The sequence below is a fragment of the Procambarus clarkii genome, chromosome 57 (genome assembly GCF_040958095.1).
Source record: "Procambarus clarkii isolate CNS0578487 chromosome 57, FALCON_Pclarkii_2.0, whole genome shotgun sequence".
Classification (NCBI taxonomy): Eukaryota; Metazoa; Arthropoda; class Malacostraca; order Decapoda; family Cambaridae; genus Procambarus; species Procambarus clarkii.
In genome coordinates, this window is record NC_091206.1 from 6,709,862 (window position 1) to 6,726,993 (window position 17,132).

Consider the following 17,132-nt stretch of genomic DNA (forward strand, 5'->3'; position numbering starts at 1 on the left):
CGGCGGGATATACCTCAGGTGCGATACCGTAGCTTGCTGGTGAATCGATTTGTAAGTGATGTATTGGTGATATGATATCATCATATTTTTATTTTTGAACCCAAAGAGATAACATGTTTTCCATTACTAAGGCAAACATGCTGTAATAATCCTTCAACTTCAGTTCTGTGAGAAAATTCCTCTGAGGTCCCCTGCTACGCCTCACTTCACGATATTGTTACAAATCAGTTATTTATGTTCTTTCAAGACGAAGTTTGTGACATGAAAATAAACTCCCAAGTATGAAGAAAACCTTGAGTGTAAACACACACACACGACTGAACTGCTGTTGGGGATGACAGCCCCCACTGCTTACTCGGCCATACCCTCTTCCCTGCCAAGCATCCTGTCAAACACACCCTGTCAAACACACCCTGTCAAACACACCCTACCAAATACACCCTACCAAATACACCCTACCAAATACACCCTACCAAATACACCCTACCAAACACACCCTATCAAATACACCCTACCAAATACACCCTACCAAACACACCCTATCAAATACACCCTACCAAATACACCCTACCAAATACACCCTACCAAATACACCCTACCAAATACACCCTAACAAGTACACCCTGTCAAACAATCCCTGCCAAACACATCCTACAAGACACACCCTGCCAAATCTTCCGTGCCAGACACATCCTGCCAGACACACTTATGGTTTGAGATGTGTTTATTGCTGGGGCCCCCTGTAAGGAAATCACCAGCATGGAAGATCTGCTACTGTTGTGAGGTGAGCAACTTCCTGTGTTGATGCATAGTAGACTGTGGCTGCTCTGGCTATGATGGGGGGAAGGGGGGCTGTCCCAGCTGGATTGCTTGCATGGAATTAACTGAAGTGCTGGGACTGTGACTGAACCACTAACCCGAGTTAGTGGTTCAGGGTATAAAACTGGGCTCATATACCCCCTACCATATTAGTCTGAACTGGAGAGGTACTGTTCGGCTGGGCATGTATGTAAAATATATGAAAAGGTGACCAATATTATTTTGACTATTTACTGATAAACGTAACCGTTATGCATACATGCAAACATTATCTTCACTACACTTCTTATATCATTATTATTATCCAATGAACTAGCCGCAACATCGAATTATCGCCACAACGAACCAGCCCTCACAACGAACTAGTCTCCAACACGAAGTAGCCCCAATAACGAACTAGACCATCACAACGAGCTCTCCTCCCCTTAACGAAATAATGCTACAACGAACTAGCCCCCATAACGAACTAGCCCCCATAACGATCTAGCCCCAACAACGAGCTAGCCCCAACAACGAGCTAGCCCCAACAACGAGCTAGCCCCAACAACGAGCTAGCCCCAACAATGAACTAGCCTCATGACGAACTAGCTCCACACCAAAAAACCCGTTAGAGCGAACTAACGCTTGCAACGAGCCAGCATCATTTCCAGTTAATATTTCATGAATACTAAACAATCCTGGTCTGACCACGTCGTTCCAAGACACGGAGATGGTGTTCCTTGGAACTGTTCTCCAGTCCTCTTTATGAAATTCATAGACTGTGTGTTAAAGGAAAATGGCAAGAGAATATAGAGAAAGAAGAGAGAGAGAGAGAGAGAGTCATTATGTATTGTTCAATTACACTATTCCAAACAAGCGGAAAGGGTTGAACAAATCCACAAGGTCCGTGATGAGGGTTCGAACTTACGTCTGGGATGATCGTTGTTTGTTTGGGATGAGGGTTATTTATGTAGTGTCTGAAATGGGAGATTTAGTGAAGAACAAATTACAGAAGAGATACAGTAGGAGAATAGTTTTACAAACCGAAACGTATTATGTAGTATAACACGAATGATAGACACGAGATATTCAGTTGGGAACGTATGATAAACACAAGATATTCAGTTGGGAACGTATGATAAACACAAGATATTCAGTTGGGAACGTATGATAAACACAAGATATTCAGTTGGGAACGTATGATAAACACAAGATATTCAGTTGGGAACGTATGATAAACACAAGATATTCAGTTGGGAACGTATGATAAACACAAGATATTCAGTTGGGAACGTATGATAAACACAAGATATTCAGTTGGGAACGTATGATAAACACAAGATATTCAGTTGGGAACGTATGATAAACACAAGATATTCAGTTGGGAACGTATGATAAACACAAGATATTCAGTTGGGAACGTATGATAAACACAAGATATTTAGTTGGGCACGAATGATAGACACGTATTACACAGTAAGCCACGAATGTAAAGCAATACTAAATATCTGTTTCTGGAAGTTATACACATGAATGGGTTCGTCACGGATCTTAATCCCACGGATCTCACATATATTAATATATATATAATATTTAGTGGGGGAAATATCCCTCCCTCAAAGCACTCTCTAAACATATACTGGATACCAAAGTTCTCCTGAAAATTAATAGTAACAAATACTGACTCTTTTTATCAAGTCAAAAATCATGCAACTAGTCCATAAAAGAGGGAACGCAGCGGGTGTCTCCGTTTGATGTGGACATAACGTTTCATTGCAGGAGTGATGGCTTAATACCACCGGGTGTACCGGTTATGATGGAAGAGAGAGAGAGAGAGAGAGAGAGAGAGAGAGAGAGAGAGAGAGAGAGAGAGAGAGAGAGAGAGAGAGAGAGCGAGAGAGAGAGTGAGAGAAGAGAATGGAATGGAATTATTAGGAGAAGGTGCTAAGCCATTACGACAATATAGCACTTGGATTGATCTGGATAAGGATTTGAGATGGGACGGGGAGAGGAGGGTGGTGGGAGGAGAGGGGCAGGAATGGTGTTCAGCCACTTGGATGTTCGGGAATTGAACGCCGACCTGCATGAAGCGAGACCGTCGCTCTACCGTCCAGCCCAAGTGGTTGGGCAGGTGACAGAGAAGAATGAGAGAGAGAAGGGACGAAATAAATAGTTGACAGCACACTAATAATTTAACAAGAGGATGATGAAACATAATGAAATTTCCTATGACCCTATAATAAAATTATAGGGTCCCAGTAGCACAGTCGGGTTCATTCTCGACGCACAATCAAGAATTCCGGGTTCGAATCCCGGGCGAGACCGAAATGGTTGGCCACATTTCCTTTCACCTAATGCCTCTGTTCACCTAGCACAGCGAGTAGGTATTCAGGAGTTAGTCAGCTTGTTATGGGGTTGCATTCTGGGCGGGGTGAGTAATTAGGCCTTGGTTACCTCGATAAAATCCACAAAATGTATGAAGACACCCCTGGCTTCCTGTCCCCCGACACTGATGCTCAGGACACATGTACTCAAGCCGTGTGACGCTCAGGATATCTTTACACATTACACTGTGTAAGTCAAGATACGCCTGGTGTAGATCAGAACACCTTCACTCAATGCCTCGTGTAGATCAGAACACCTTCACTCAACGCCTTTTGTATTTTGAAAAAAAAAATCCAGTGCTGCCGTCAAATATACAAACTGATTTCGAACATCTGTATTTCATTTCTTTTCATGAGATGAATGATTTATTTTAATTTTGTGATTAATGCAATATTTGCATTCAATGTTATACAATCATATGTCTAGTCACTTAGAACCTTTTCCTACGTCTCTCTCTCTCTCTCTCTCTTTCTCTCTCTCTCTCTCTCTCTCTCTCTCTCTCTCTCTCTCTCTCTCTCTCTCTCTCTCTCTCTCTCTCTCTCTCTCTCTCTCTCTCTCTCTCTCTCTCTCTCTCTTACATTGACGTTTATGAGTCTGTGTCAACATCTCTGGATGATCAAAACGTGTGACCAGAAACTTGGGAACAGACGAAGTGATTCCCAACTACTTTGTTATTTCTAACCTGTAATTGCCAATTTACCCTTAACGCGTATGAATTTTCAGCCGGATAATTACAGCAGAATAATTTCGTACAGTGAGAAATTATTGGCATCTGCATTAATTTGAACCCAAAATGTACTGAAGCTAATATTGGGGTTTATAAAGTAGCATAAATGTAAAATTTCAGCAAAGTATTGAGGAATTTATTCAGTGTTGATGTGCCACACATCAAAGAAATTTTGATATCGGATTAATTCCTGCTAATTTCAACAAAAAAGTGCAAAGCGTATCCAATTAAACTTAGTAAATAAATACCTTGCTGGCTGGGACTGCAGCTCTGCTACGCAACACTACATGTCAAAATACATTAAATTGCGTTACAATACAGCGCACCATGTTATACACCGGTGCACAAAATGACGCTGAATTGTGTTGCACAGGAATACAGTTGTATGTCTCTATCTCTGCTGGTAATGATGCATTGGTCTGTCGTTTGGCGGTACTTAGCAGCTCGATCATGTATACTTCGGTATATGAAACTGTGTGTCGAGTGTGTATGATGTGTGTGTATCGAGGGTGTATGGTGTGTGTGTCGAGTATGTATTGTGTGTATATCGAGTGTGTATGGTGTGTGTACTCACCTAAGTGTGCTTGCGGGGGTTGAGCTCTGGCTCTTTGGTCCCGCCTCTCAACCGTCAATCAACAGGTAGTTGAATGTGTGTGTGTGTGTGTGTGTGTGTGTGTGTGTGTGTGTGTGTGTGTGTGTGTGTGTGTGTGTGACGTAATTCGAAGTAATGTTACCTTATCGCCACCCAGAAGTTGCGACCAAAGCGTTAATTATAACTTCTGAAAATTAAATTATCGCCTGCATAACGGCATTTAGAGGTTAATGAAACAGGAAATTACATAGCAAGATGTATATCAAACCTAATTAGTCTGCACAGGCAAACACACACACATATGAGCACACAGATAAAACACACACACACACACACACACACACACACACACACACACATATACACACACACACACACACACACACACACACACACACACACACACACACACACACACACACACACACACACACACACACACAGAAAATTAAGGAACTGTAGAACAAGATGACGTAATTGGAAATTAGAAACACAGATGAGCCACAGATGCCAACTTTTTTAGTCTAAGAATCGTAAATAAATGGTTCAAACTAGACGAGGACGTTCTCGAAATCAATTCGACCAATTCGACACAGCTTTAAATATAAATATAAGAAAAACGAGTGAAAAAGAGTCACATCACTGAACTAATGAATGTCGAAAAACGAGGCTTAAGAACAGATGCTCAACCATGTAAGCTCAACAAAGATAATACACAAACACGCGCTCAATATCGACCTATAATTACCGAGAGCGGCGGCGGGAGATCACAGGAGCAGATTACATGTTGCATTAAGCGGGTGGCAACAGGTGACAAGAGGTAATTAGGGCGGCCAACACCTGTGGTTCTTGAGCACTCACCGTGGCACCCCAGGTGTTCTGGGTTGCGAGATAGGGAAGGAGGAAGGGTCAGTGAGTGTGGGAGGGATGGAGCACCAGTGGGAAGGAACAGATTAGGGAAGGAGGGTGGGAAGGAGAGAGGGATGATGAGGAGGGGCAGGAGCAAGCGAGGGCTGAAGGGAGCGGGTAAGTTATAATGAAGTAGAAGCATTGTGAGACAATAAATATATCAGGAATGGGAGATTGTGTATATATATATATATATAAACTTTTATTATTTCTTAGATATTAATTACATTCTCCCTATTTTTTCGCTCCCTATTACATTCCCTCCCTATACATTTTTTATATGTATATATATATATATATATATATATATATATATATATATATATATATATATACACTTTTATTATTTCTTAGATATTAATTACATTCTCCCTATTTTTTCGTTTGTCGATCTTCCCCCACCTCTCTCTCTCTCTCTCTCTCTCTCTCTCTCTCTCTCTCTCTCTCTCTCTCTCTCTCTCTCTCTCTCTCTCATATTACGCCTTAACTCAAACTCCTTTTTCCTACCTCGCCTCCAATTTCCTTACCAACTTCATTTTTCCATTCCATTTCCTTTCCTCCTACATATTTCCTCAGTTTTCCGCCTCCCCTCTCCCCCTCTCTTCCACCACTCTCCCCCATCACTCCCTCACCCCCTCTCACCAGTGACATTCTACCAGAACTGTTGTTGTTGTTTTAGATTTAGCTACTCAGAACGAAGTGTCCAAGTAGCACGGGCTATGGTGAGCCCATAAAAAGCGCTGGTCCTGTAGTCTTATAGCGTGTCGGGTACTCACACCACACACAACATCAGGTGAAAGTATATATATATCAGAATGAGAGAGGAGTGAGAAAGTGAGAATTCGAATCAGAATGGGAGTGAGAAAAAGTGAATAAGAGACAAAGAGAGATGGGGAAGGACAGGGGGTTGAGAGGAGTAATTCCGTACTGAAAGGGAGATATTTCACGAGAAGAGCAGATAACAGGAGAACTTCCGGTCTATAACGACGACATTTGTTGGTATAACAAATCTACAATCCCTGACCAAACATATTCGCTGCCAACAGGAGAAGAATGGTTTGAGTGCCCAGTATCATCCCTTGTAAAACCTATTTGCATGTTAAACATTTGGTGGAGGAGAGTATATACTATCAACGCCCTCACAATGACCACCACAACCACTATATATACACCACAACCCCATATATATATATATATATATATATATATATATATATATATATATATATATATATATATATATATATATATATATAATATAATATAATATAATATAATACTCCTTTGTTCAGCAACTTTTGCAGTGGGTTTTATTTTAGTTAACAAAATAACACATTTTTTAGTTTACACTTATTCAATTAGTTTGAATGAGTTAGGAAACGTTAAATTACACGATTTTCACCTATATACCTTCACTTCCCACCCCCCCTCATCCACCCCCTTCCATACCCGCTCAATACCCACAGCGTAAATATGGAAATAGCCTAAGCTACTCTATCCCTTTGAGATGTATTTCTTTCTTATCTCAATAAACATACTTGAACTTGAATCTAGCCCAGACTCCCCAGAAGTCAGTGTTTAGGTAAACATCTACACTCTTCTCTCTCTCTCCCTCTGTAGATTTCTAGTTATTGTGACCGAAACATATATTTTGTTTTTATTCGGTCCTTTATTAGATAAAATGGATTGGCTAAAAATAAATGGAAAGCAATAAATAGTTAGAGGTTGTAAATCTCTTCGAGATCCCCTGTTGTCCAGAATGGAACAGGGGATGAAGTTAACTCTTTCCCACTGGTTTGCTACTCCGAGGCGCTGGAACAGGAAGATGGTAGCTCTTGGGTCCCTGTCGTCGGTACTCTTAAACCCTAGCCATCTGTTTCAGGAAGTTCTTAGATTTTCCTGCCATCCCCTTTTCCCTAAGCGCCAAGGGTCTCTGATGCCATGGAGACAAAATTGAACTGATAGTTGTTATCTTTATGCTTACTGGAGTTGTCTGTTTCATCGTGGCGACTCCTCTGTCGTTCCATATGTATTCATACCAGGAGATAATGTTATTGTAAGTTAGTTTTAGCAAAGAAAATACGTGTCAATATTATTTTTTTCGTGAATTAATGAAAATGTGGAAAATATTAAAGACTGCCAGAGCTGGATACTTAATATATTATCTATGTCTAAAATATTTGCATTATTTTCTAAATTTACGGTTTTGAAATTGAATACGCTCAGGTGATAGGTATTTTAATTGTGATGGCCTGTCAACATTGTTAATGGTAAGATGTAATCATTTAGCAGATTGAGCTGGAGGTGTATTTTGTGTTGTTATCCTGCTGGAAAGTCCCTCTTGCGACGAGGCTTCAGCTGTTAGAGGAAGCCAGATTTATGGATCAAATATCCTGGTTTTTTCTTCTTATCTCTATCCATTTCTAACTTTTACAGTCAGAGCATCAGGACCATCGGATGCAGAAGAGCCCCAAATCACAGCAGAAGTATATCCACATTTCACAGAAGGAATATAGATGATTCTTGCTCTTCGTCAAACGTTTTTATGGATCCTAAAGAGCTATTTGTTATTTTATCCGGTCACCAGCCAGGAGATGATGTGAAGCGAATTCTTGTATTTTGATTTCATGATACAGTTTTTAGAGCAGTTCCACACGTAATAGTTGTTCTGAAGAGGTTGGACCTTGATTAAATGATGCCTTTTTATTGTTTTTTTATTTTTAGTCATTACCCGACATTGACATAAATGACATAAAATGTCATTTAGACATTTTAGTCGTTACTTATTGATGTTGGTTAAATGTTTTCAGCGATCTCACAAGTCTATATGTATATATATATATATATATATATATATATATATATATATATATATATATATATATATATATATATATATATATATATATATATATATATATATATATATATATATCCCTGATATGAATTAAGATATTGACAGGTTGCCAGTTTTTTCTTCTCACACCAAATTTGAGTTTATTTTGTCCCTCCCAATACTCTCTAGCCATCTTGTCTTCCCTTCCACAACCCGCTAGTCCCATTCTGTCCCATTTCCCCACCACCACCACCATCATGCAGTCTATATTGTCCTTCCGTTACACGAGGGATGAAAAATGTCGACGGCCGTTTTCTCTCCCTACAGCGGCCAGTTCTCCTGCTTTGTGTAGTGGGGCCTCAGACGTTTCTTGCACCCGAGCTGTCATAAAACGTGCCTCTTTCTGTCCTTTGTTTTCCTTTTATCCCATCTTTACTCACACTTTTCACCTTCTTTTCCTTTTCTTACCGCTTGTGTTTTCATGGTTATTTGTTCTCTTTCTATTTACGTCTTCATTTATCATTTTACACATTGTCTGTATATTCCTTTTACACGTTGCCTTCTTCCATTTATCCGTATATCTATCTCTAGGTAGACTAATTGATCTCTCGGTCATCTCTCTTTCTCCTTTCCCTGTTCTGCGTCCTCCCTTGGCTCTGTCTCTTAATTTATTCTCCCTAATTTCATGCCTGTTGCTCGCTCTCTCTGTTTCTCCTTCTGTCTGTTTATCTATGTGTCTCTCTTCCTGTTTGTCTGCTGCTGCTTCTCTCTCTCTCTCTCCTATAAATAACCTGTAAGTCTTTGAATTCCTCTGCAGTCCTTTGTAATCTAATTTTTTTTTATATCTAAACTTATTCAGTATGAATGGCATTTTGTGTGATCTATCTTGGTCTGATGCCTTCAGCGACCAGTTTATAACCCTTGTGTTTATCCTCTCCATCTATTTCTACACTTTAGTCATACCCTCCCCTCTTGCTCTACGCTTTTCGGAAGAATGTAAATTGAGTTTCCTTAGCCCCTCTTCACAAAGAGGGATTCATAATCCTCGGTCTTACTTAGTCATCCATATTTGTGGGTTTTCAAGAGATTTTAAATGATAACTTTCAAGATATAAAGTGAAATTTACAAAAAAAAAAATGTTCATAGACAGAGACTCGAGAACAAATGAGAGCTGGAGAACATTAAGCATAACAAGGGTATTAGATGGGCATAAAGAACTAGATCTTATTTCCTGGTAGTCACTGATAGGCAAGTACTGATGGGTAAACACAGCCTCAACTAAGCTGCTTCCGAGAGGAGAATTAGCAATTTACGAGACAACCTGAGTTATATCCCTCGCTTAATTGTTAAGATTAGGACAAATTTCTCAGCCCGTCTCTTGTTGAAGATGATAAAGTCAGAGAGGAAGAGAATGAGCGAGAGAGAGAGAGAGAGAGAGAGAGAGAGAGAGAGAGAGAGAGAGAGAGAGAGAGAGAGAGAGAGAGAGAGAGAGAGAGAGAGAGAAAGAGAGAGAGAGAGAGAAATTGGGGTGCGTGTGTATGTATATATAAATATATATATATATATATATATATATATATATATATATATATATATATATATATATATATATATATATATATATATATATATATATATATATATCCTCGAACCATAGGATCTCAAAGATATGCAATTGGTATCCAAGTGAGACTCTGGGCCTCCCTTGAGGTGCTACTTGAGAATAGAGGTATGAGGTGATCCACGCCACAGTCAGATGCACACATACACACACACACACACACACACACACACACACACACACACACACACACACACACACACACACACACACACACACACACACACACACAAACACACACACACACATGTACACTGACGTTAAGTATAGCGCAACGCTCAACATTTACAACAAAGAAAATGGATTCAAATAAACGTATGTATAATAAAGAGGATGATAACTTCTTCGTTCCAGGATATATGTTCAAACTGTATCGCTTTAAAGCCTAGAATCTTGGTCACTCTCCTCGCCTTATATTCCAGAGGCTTGCAGATTATTTCTTGCCTTATGTCCATGGAAGTTGGCCATCTTCCTGGTCTTACGTATCAGACGTATGGTCATCTTCCTCATCTTACTATCCAGGAGACTGATCATCTTCGTCCCCTTGCATTCCAGGAGCTTACCCATCTTCGTCCCCTTGCATTCCAGGAGCTTACCCATCTTCGTCCCCTTGCATTCCAGGAGCTTACCCATCTTCGTCCCCTTGCATTCCAGGAGCTTACCCATCTTCCTCTCTTTATGTTCCAAGAATTTAGCCATCTTCGACCCCTTATGTTACAAGAGTATAACTATCTTCCTCAGTTTACATTTCTTGCCTTAGACTTCAGAAGCTTGTAGAAATTCCTCGCTTTACATTTCACGAGACTTGAAAATTCTATCTCTTTACTCTCCTTTGTTCCAGCAGATTGGCCATCTTATCTTTGCTTTCCTACGTTCAAGCATCTTCGTAACCTCTCTTTAAGACACAATATCTTGGCCATAATTTTACGTTAATTTTTACGAGAAAATTTTTACGAAAAACTGAGCAATTTTTTCGCCGAATTTGTCAAGATATTAACCAATTACAAATCTTCAGAGTGCCAATATAGCAACAGAGTCCTGTAACTTTGTTCAAGAATCTTGGCTAAATACATTGCTCCTTGACTTTCATTAGTTTGCTCTCTCTGAAGATATATTCCTAAAACTTTATACTTGCAATGAAATTTAAAAAAACCGACCACAATCCCGTGTAAAGATATTCCTAAGTCAAACCTCACTGTCATTTGCAATGAGATTCAGAAGTCATAATGGACCCTTAACTGTACTCATATTTCAGAACCATTTCCCGCTATCCATGATGTATTCCAAAATAGTTTTGCACATCTCGAAATGAATTACTGACTCCTTACCCTTTACCATACGCTGCCTTGCAAAATAATAGCTCTATAATGAAGATTTAAAATCCCATATTACGAAGGTCCGCTGAATCACGTTCCACCGTCTCCTGACATTAATATCCAGTGGCAATAGTCACTGAATCTAAAATTATATTTGCCTGACATGATGAAAAACCGTAATCAGGACCATCTAGACTATTTGCTACGGGATTCCATATCCATCCCCCTCCCACTCTCTCCTTATATATTCCAGATTTATTGGGAAATATATCCCACGTTGGAAGCCAGGATATTGGTCAGTCTGTCCTTCATGTACCTCAGAATCCTGCCGAGGTCTTATTTTAATTGAACCGTCCTCTTCCCAACCAGCCTTGAGGTCACGGTCTTCCCCAAACCATTCGCCATTAAATTAAATCATGAGATTCGAATCAGCAGAGCCTTGTCCCTTTCTTACTCCATTATTCCCTTCCTCGTCCTTTCCTTTCTATCCTTTCGTTCCCTTTTTTCCTGTTTGCTCTATCCATTCCTCTTCCTTTTCTTCATTCCTCTTTCTTCCTCCCATTCTCCTTTCGTTCGTTCTACTTTCCTTCACTCTTGTTTCCTGTTTCCATTTCTCATGGAGTGTGTACGTTTACGAATTATTCTCAAGAGATCACAAACACCATTCTAACTATTGACTAACTTCTTCCCTGTTTATTCCAATCTCGGTCGCGTTCTTTGTTGCTCTCTCTCTTTATGCTTTCTTCTTTATCAATCTTCATGTCTCTCCTTCTCTTTATAATTCAATTAATATCTCCCTCTTGCTTGTTCTCAGTCTGTCTCATTTCGTTTATAATTGAGTATTTCTCAATGCACTTCAAATTTCGCAAGTTAAATTGTTCCATAGTCTTGAATCCCTCTTCTCTACCCCTCTTGCACCCCCTCTCCTTCAGCCCCCTCTCCTGCACCCCCTCTCCTACACCCCCTCTCCTACACCCCCTCTACTGCACCCCTCTCGTACCATTGTGGACCTCAATATAACGTTTTGTTACATTCAGCTGACTCTGCTGGGTTTGGCCACATTCCTTGTTATTCTTGGTCGCCTCTTTGTGTTATTTTACTGCAACGTTGCAATATATTGCAAACTTTTCCATTTTATTGCAGCCTGGTATATATTACTGCAACCTTTCATTATTCTTAAACATTTATTTGTTCTGCAATCTTGCATTGTGCTATTCCCTTGCATTTTATGGCGATCTTGCATTTTATTAATCGGTACTTAGGAACGACTCAGTTATTGCAATTCCGTCTACACTACGTTGCTTTTCTGATAATGCTAAGTTGTTGGTAAGCAAGAGCGGCCCCGTTGTTGACTAGCTTACTGCTGTTCCACACTACTGACTTTCTCTTGTCAATGTAGGCGTTATCTTCGTTGTTAGCGTTGAGTGGTTTGACTGTTATGGTTAAGCAGACTTTTAACACCAGCGTCATGTGATTTTGTTGTTTTAGGTCTCCTGCTTTACGGTTTTTCATCATGTTTTCATCATGTCTGACTGGGAAATAGAGTGTCGTATTTAACTATTTACAGAGATGATAGTAGTGACCTTGGTGGACTTGTTTAAGAATTTTGTTATTGTTGACTTCAAGTTATTTCTCTCTCTCTCTCTCTCTCTCTCTCTCTCTCTCTCTCTCTCTCTCTCTCTCTCTCTCTCTCTCTCTCTCTCTCTCTCTCTCTCTCTCTCTCTCTCTCTCTAACCCCCCCTCTCTCTCTCTCTCTCTCTCTCTCTCTCTCTCTCTCTCTCTCTCTCTCTCTCTCTCTCTCTCTCTCTCTCTAACCCCCTCTCTCTCTCTCTCTCTCTCTCTCTCTCTCTCTCTCTCTCTCTCTCTCTCTCTCTCTCTCTCTCTCTCTCTCTCTCTCTCTCTCTCTCTCTCTCTCTTGTAGAGTGACGTGAGAGCAGTAGCTTGGAAGGAAGATGTAGAAGATGGCTGTGGAAGGGTTTTGTGACGTGTGTGATTGTAAGGTGTCGCTAAGTGTAGACAATATAAACAGAGAGAGTCTCTGGAGCTGCGTCTGATACTCCAGGCAGCTCTCGACTCAGAAGAGACTATGGAGACCTGGTCACTAGATACATAAACTACGCATTCCAGGTGCCAAGGAATAAAAATTTTGCTGGTCGTGTAGGTACCTGAAGACGATTGTTTGGATAAGGCACTGGAAGGGAAGCAGGTTCGTGCTGTTCAACCATTCGGTGGTTTTCAGTGAGTGCTTTTGTATTTTGTTAGCCAACTAATACAGTAATCCCCCGTCTCATTCTCTCGGGCAAAGAATGTGCTACCAGTTGCATAAATAACGTGGAGGACAACACCGGACGAACGTGAATATTTTCAATTTCACGAAGCAGTTTCGTATTTTATTCTCAAGCTCTTTGTTCTCTGGTGATATGTGTGGCGATCCGTATTGTTAAAAGTTCTTCACACCATTTCAGGAAATTGTAAATCGTTGGATCATGTGCATCTGCTGAGTATTTATCCCTTGGGCTCCTTGTTGTCGACTTTCAGATTGATGTAAAATGTGTGTGTGTGTGTGTGTGTGTGTGTGTGTGTGTGTGTGTGTGTGTGTGTGTGTGTGTGTGTGTGTGTGTGTGTGTGTGTGTGTGTGTGTAACGGCAGAAAATGGAGTACTTGCTTCCCCTCTCATCTAGCTGTACTCACAAGGTCGGGCATATACTCGTACGCACCGCCATTAGAACGTCTGGTATTTAATTGCAAAGATTCACTCACTGACTCACTCGTTCATTCACTGACTGACACGGTTATTCTCCGATTCACTCGTTGACTGACTCTCACGCTATCTCACTCATTCACACTTTCCCACGCTGGCTCTCTCGCTGACTGAAACGCTGACTCTCTCACCAACTCACTCACTCACTCACTCGCTAACTCACCATGCTGTTATCTTCCTCTCTACGATGGTCTGACACACGAGACACCTTCACGGTTCACAGCGACACAACACAACACAGTTAACACCATAAATCCCAATACAAACAATTAAACTTTTCATACATTTTCCCAGCGAACAGCATTGGAGAACACTGCAGCAAATTACATTTTAACGTTGTAGAAATTAACACATTACGAACATTTACAAACAAGTTAAAATAACAAGTTAGAATAGCCAACCACAAAATTAAAACTGGTTAGTTCTTTTTAACCTCGTAAAATGATTGAGTTTTGTTAGTATATTGCATATAAGGATTTCTGTTATTGGGATTGTTGGGGTAACTTACTATGCATATATATATATATATATACCTTCAGAGGGCTAAGGTATTACATTATACTTGCTGATTGATCAGTACGCCAGGTTGGGGGGCCTTAATAACCCTCCCGCTGGTGCTTCACTCCTCCCCCCCTCCCCAAACACTGCTTCAGCAGCAAAGAACTTCAGTAATGCCGATTTTGATGGTTGTTTAAACTCCTTCCTTGCCAGTTCTCTGACACTTGAATCATTGTTGTGACTTGTTGGTTTCCTGGCACTTACGTCTTTGGCACTCCAAACTGTTTCTCAGTGCTAAGATCTATGGTTGTTTAAAGAAGCAGTCCATATGGTTACTTAGAGACAGTCTATATGGCTACTTAGAGAGGCGGTCTCTATGGTTACTTTGAGACAGTTTATATGGTTACTTAGAGAGGCAGTCCTGTGTAATGCCTTGTTCTTGTGGACCGCTGAAGAAAATTCAGTGGAATTTATTTTCGTGACTAATTGAACGATTATTTTCCCTGGTTGATGTTTGATGATATCATTCCTTCGGTGATTTTATCAGGATCAACAGTAAAACCATTACCTCTGATTGTGGTCTTGTCCTCTGGTTCTGTCACCTGGTCTAGCCCTTTGGTCTCTAACGTGACCTCGTCCTCTGGTCTCGTCCTCTGTTCTCGTCATATGATGTCATCATATGGTCTCGTTGCTTAGTCTCATTCTGTGGTCTCGTTGCTTAGTCTCATTCTGTGGTCTCGTTCATTGTTCTCGTCATCTGGACTTGCCATCAGTTCTCCTAATTTGATCTCGTCCTCTGCTGAATATATTTACCAAGTTGATGCATCTAATCTGCAGCAAATTTCCTTTGTTTTAATTTTTTTTTACCCAATACCTTAAGAAAACTTTAAAACTTTCAACGTTTGATCCAATCAGCATACTACACTTATTCTACAGATTAAGGTAAAACTTACCATCTTAACGAATTTTCACCATTTCTTGGAGCCTTTCACGAGGAATATCGAAGGGAATATCCAGAGCATCAAAGAATTCTTTTTCCTTCATTCTCCAAAAGTTTTCTCATCGCTTCGTGTTTCTGGAGATCTTGTGAAAAGTTGATAAGAGTTTATTCATGTTTATGATAGCATTCTGCTGCTCACTGGGAGTCTAACATTTGTCCAATTTTGAAAAACTTCGTCAATATCCATCGAACAATCTTGCCGAGAAGTGCATTTTGGTGCAGGATTATTTTTTGATGGGAGTTCAAATAGTGTTTCAATGGTTAACTCCCGGTTAGAAGTGGTTTCGGGTTTTGACCCTCAGAGACTGGCCAATCAGCAGTACAATTGCTCAATTCTCGTTGTATACGCGTTGTTGACTTTCAGCTCAGACCAAACAATGGACGGGAATACTAAGCGAATTCTTTGATGTGAACGTTGAATGCTAAGAATACTTTGATGTGAACGTTGAATGCTAAGAATACTTTGATGTGGACGTTGAATACTAAGAATACTTTGATGTAGACGTTGAATACTTTGATGTGGACGTTGAATACTAAGAATACTCTGATGTGAACGTTTAATACTAAGAATACTTTGATGTGGACGTTGAATACTAAGAATACTTTGATGTGGACGTTGAATACTAAGAATACTTTGATGTGGACGTTGAATACTAAGAATACTTTGATGTGGACGTTGAACACTAAGAATACTCTGATGTGGACGTTGAATACTAAGAATACTTTGATGTAGACGTTGAATATTAAGAATACTTTGATGTAGACGTTGAATACTAAGAATACTTTGATGTGGACGTTGAATACTAAGAATACTTTGATGTGGACGTTGAATACTAAGAATACTTTGATGTGGACGTTGAATACTAAGAATACTTTGATAAGCTGATGATTTAAAGATAGCGCCTCCAAGTCCTCATGAATGAATGTTTGTGTTACCAACTTCCAATCAAGTAAAGATTCGAGTAGGAGGATAAGGAATATCAGCTCTTCAGTGGCATACAACATCGCTATTTCAGCAATCAGCTCTAGTTCAAGATGACTCAATGAGTGGATGTTGGTGTTTGGTCGTATGTATGCTCTCTCAGGTTTTGATTGCTTCTTCTCCTTTTGATTTGATTTCTCCTCCTCTCTTCCTTTTGCTCCTCTTGATTTGATGCCTGATCATGGCATCATTAAGGTAATGAAAAGGACAATGCTTTCAGTGTGTCGACCTTGTTTTCTTTGGGGGAAGATCTCATGTGTTCTTCTAAGGTTTTTATTGGGTCAGTCTGGCCCTTTCTTACTCCATTAAACTCATCATCTTAGATTGGATGACCTCCTACCACAGTAAGAAAAGAGAAGACATCGTCATAGACCGGCCACGTCTCATTTCATCTTGCTTCTAATCCGTTGCCACCACTGCGGCAGCACCATCACATTCCTGCACCTCATATCATCCACTGTCCTCTCCACAGCACCGCCCGGAGACCTTCTCCTGCAGTTTATCACAAGCAGAGATATTACCATCAACATGGAGAACGTACTTGACGACGCTCAGCTTGGAATTAGTAAACTTATGATCTTCTTCAGGGTCAGCTTATCTAGGTGAAGTGAATCGTTACATTCTCGAGTGCATGAATGCAAATCCCTTCTGCTGTCCAATCTCTGTTTCTCGTGAACACTTTTATTTATATCACATCTTTATCTCTT

The 17,132-nt window shown here is 40.2% G+C and overlaps 1 protein-coding gene across 1 annotated transcript; it reads right to left on the reverse strand.

The window, feature by feature from the left end:
* Positions 1-15,833: 15,833 nt before the first annotated feature.
* LOC138353298 (uncharacterized) lies at positions 15,834-16,448 on the reverse strand. Its single transcript, XM_069306168.1, has one exon. The coding sequence runs from the start codon at positions 16,446-16,448 to the stop codon at positions 15,834-15,836; it is 615 nt and encodes a 204-aa protein (XP_069162269.1).
* Positions 16,449-17,132: the final 684 nt, after the last annotated feature.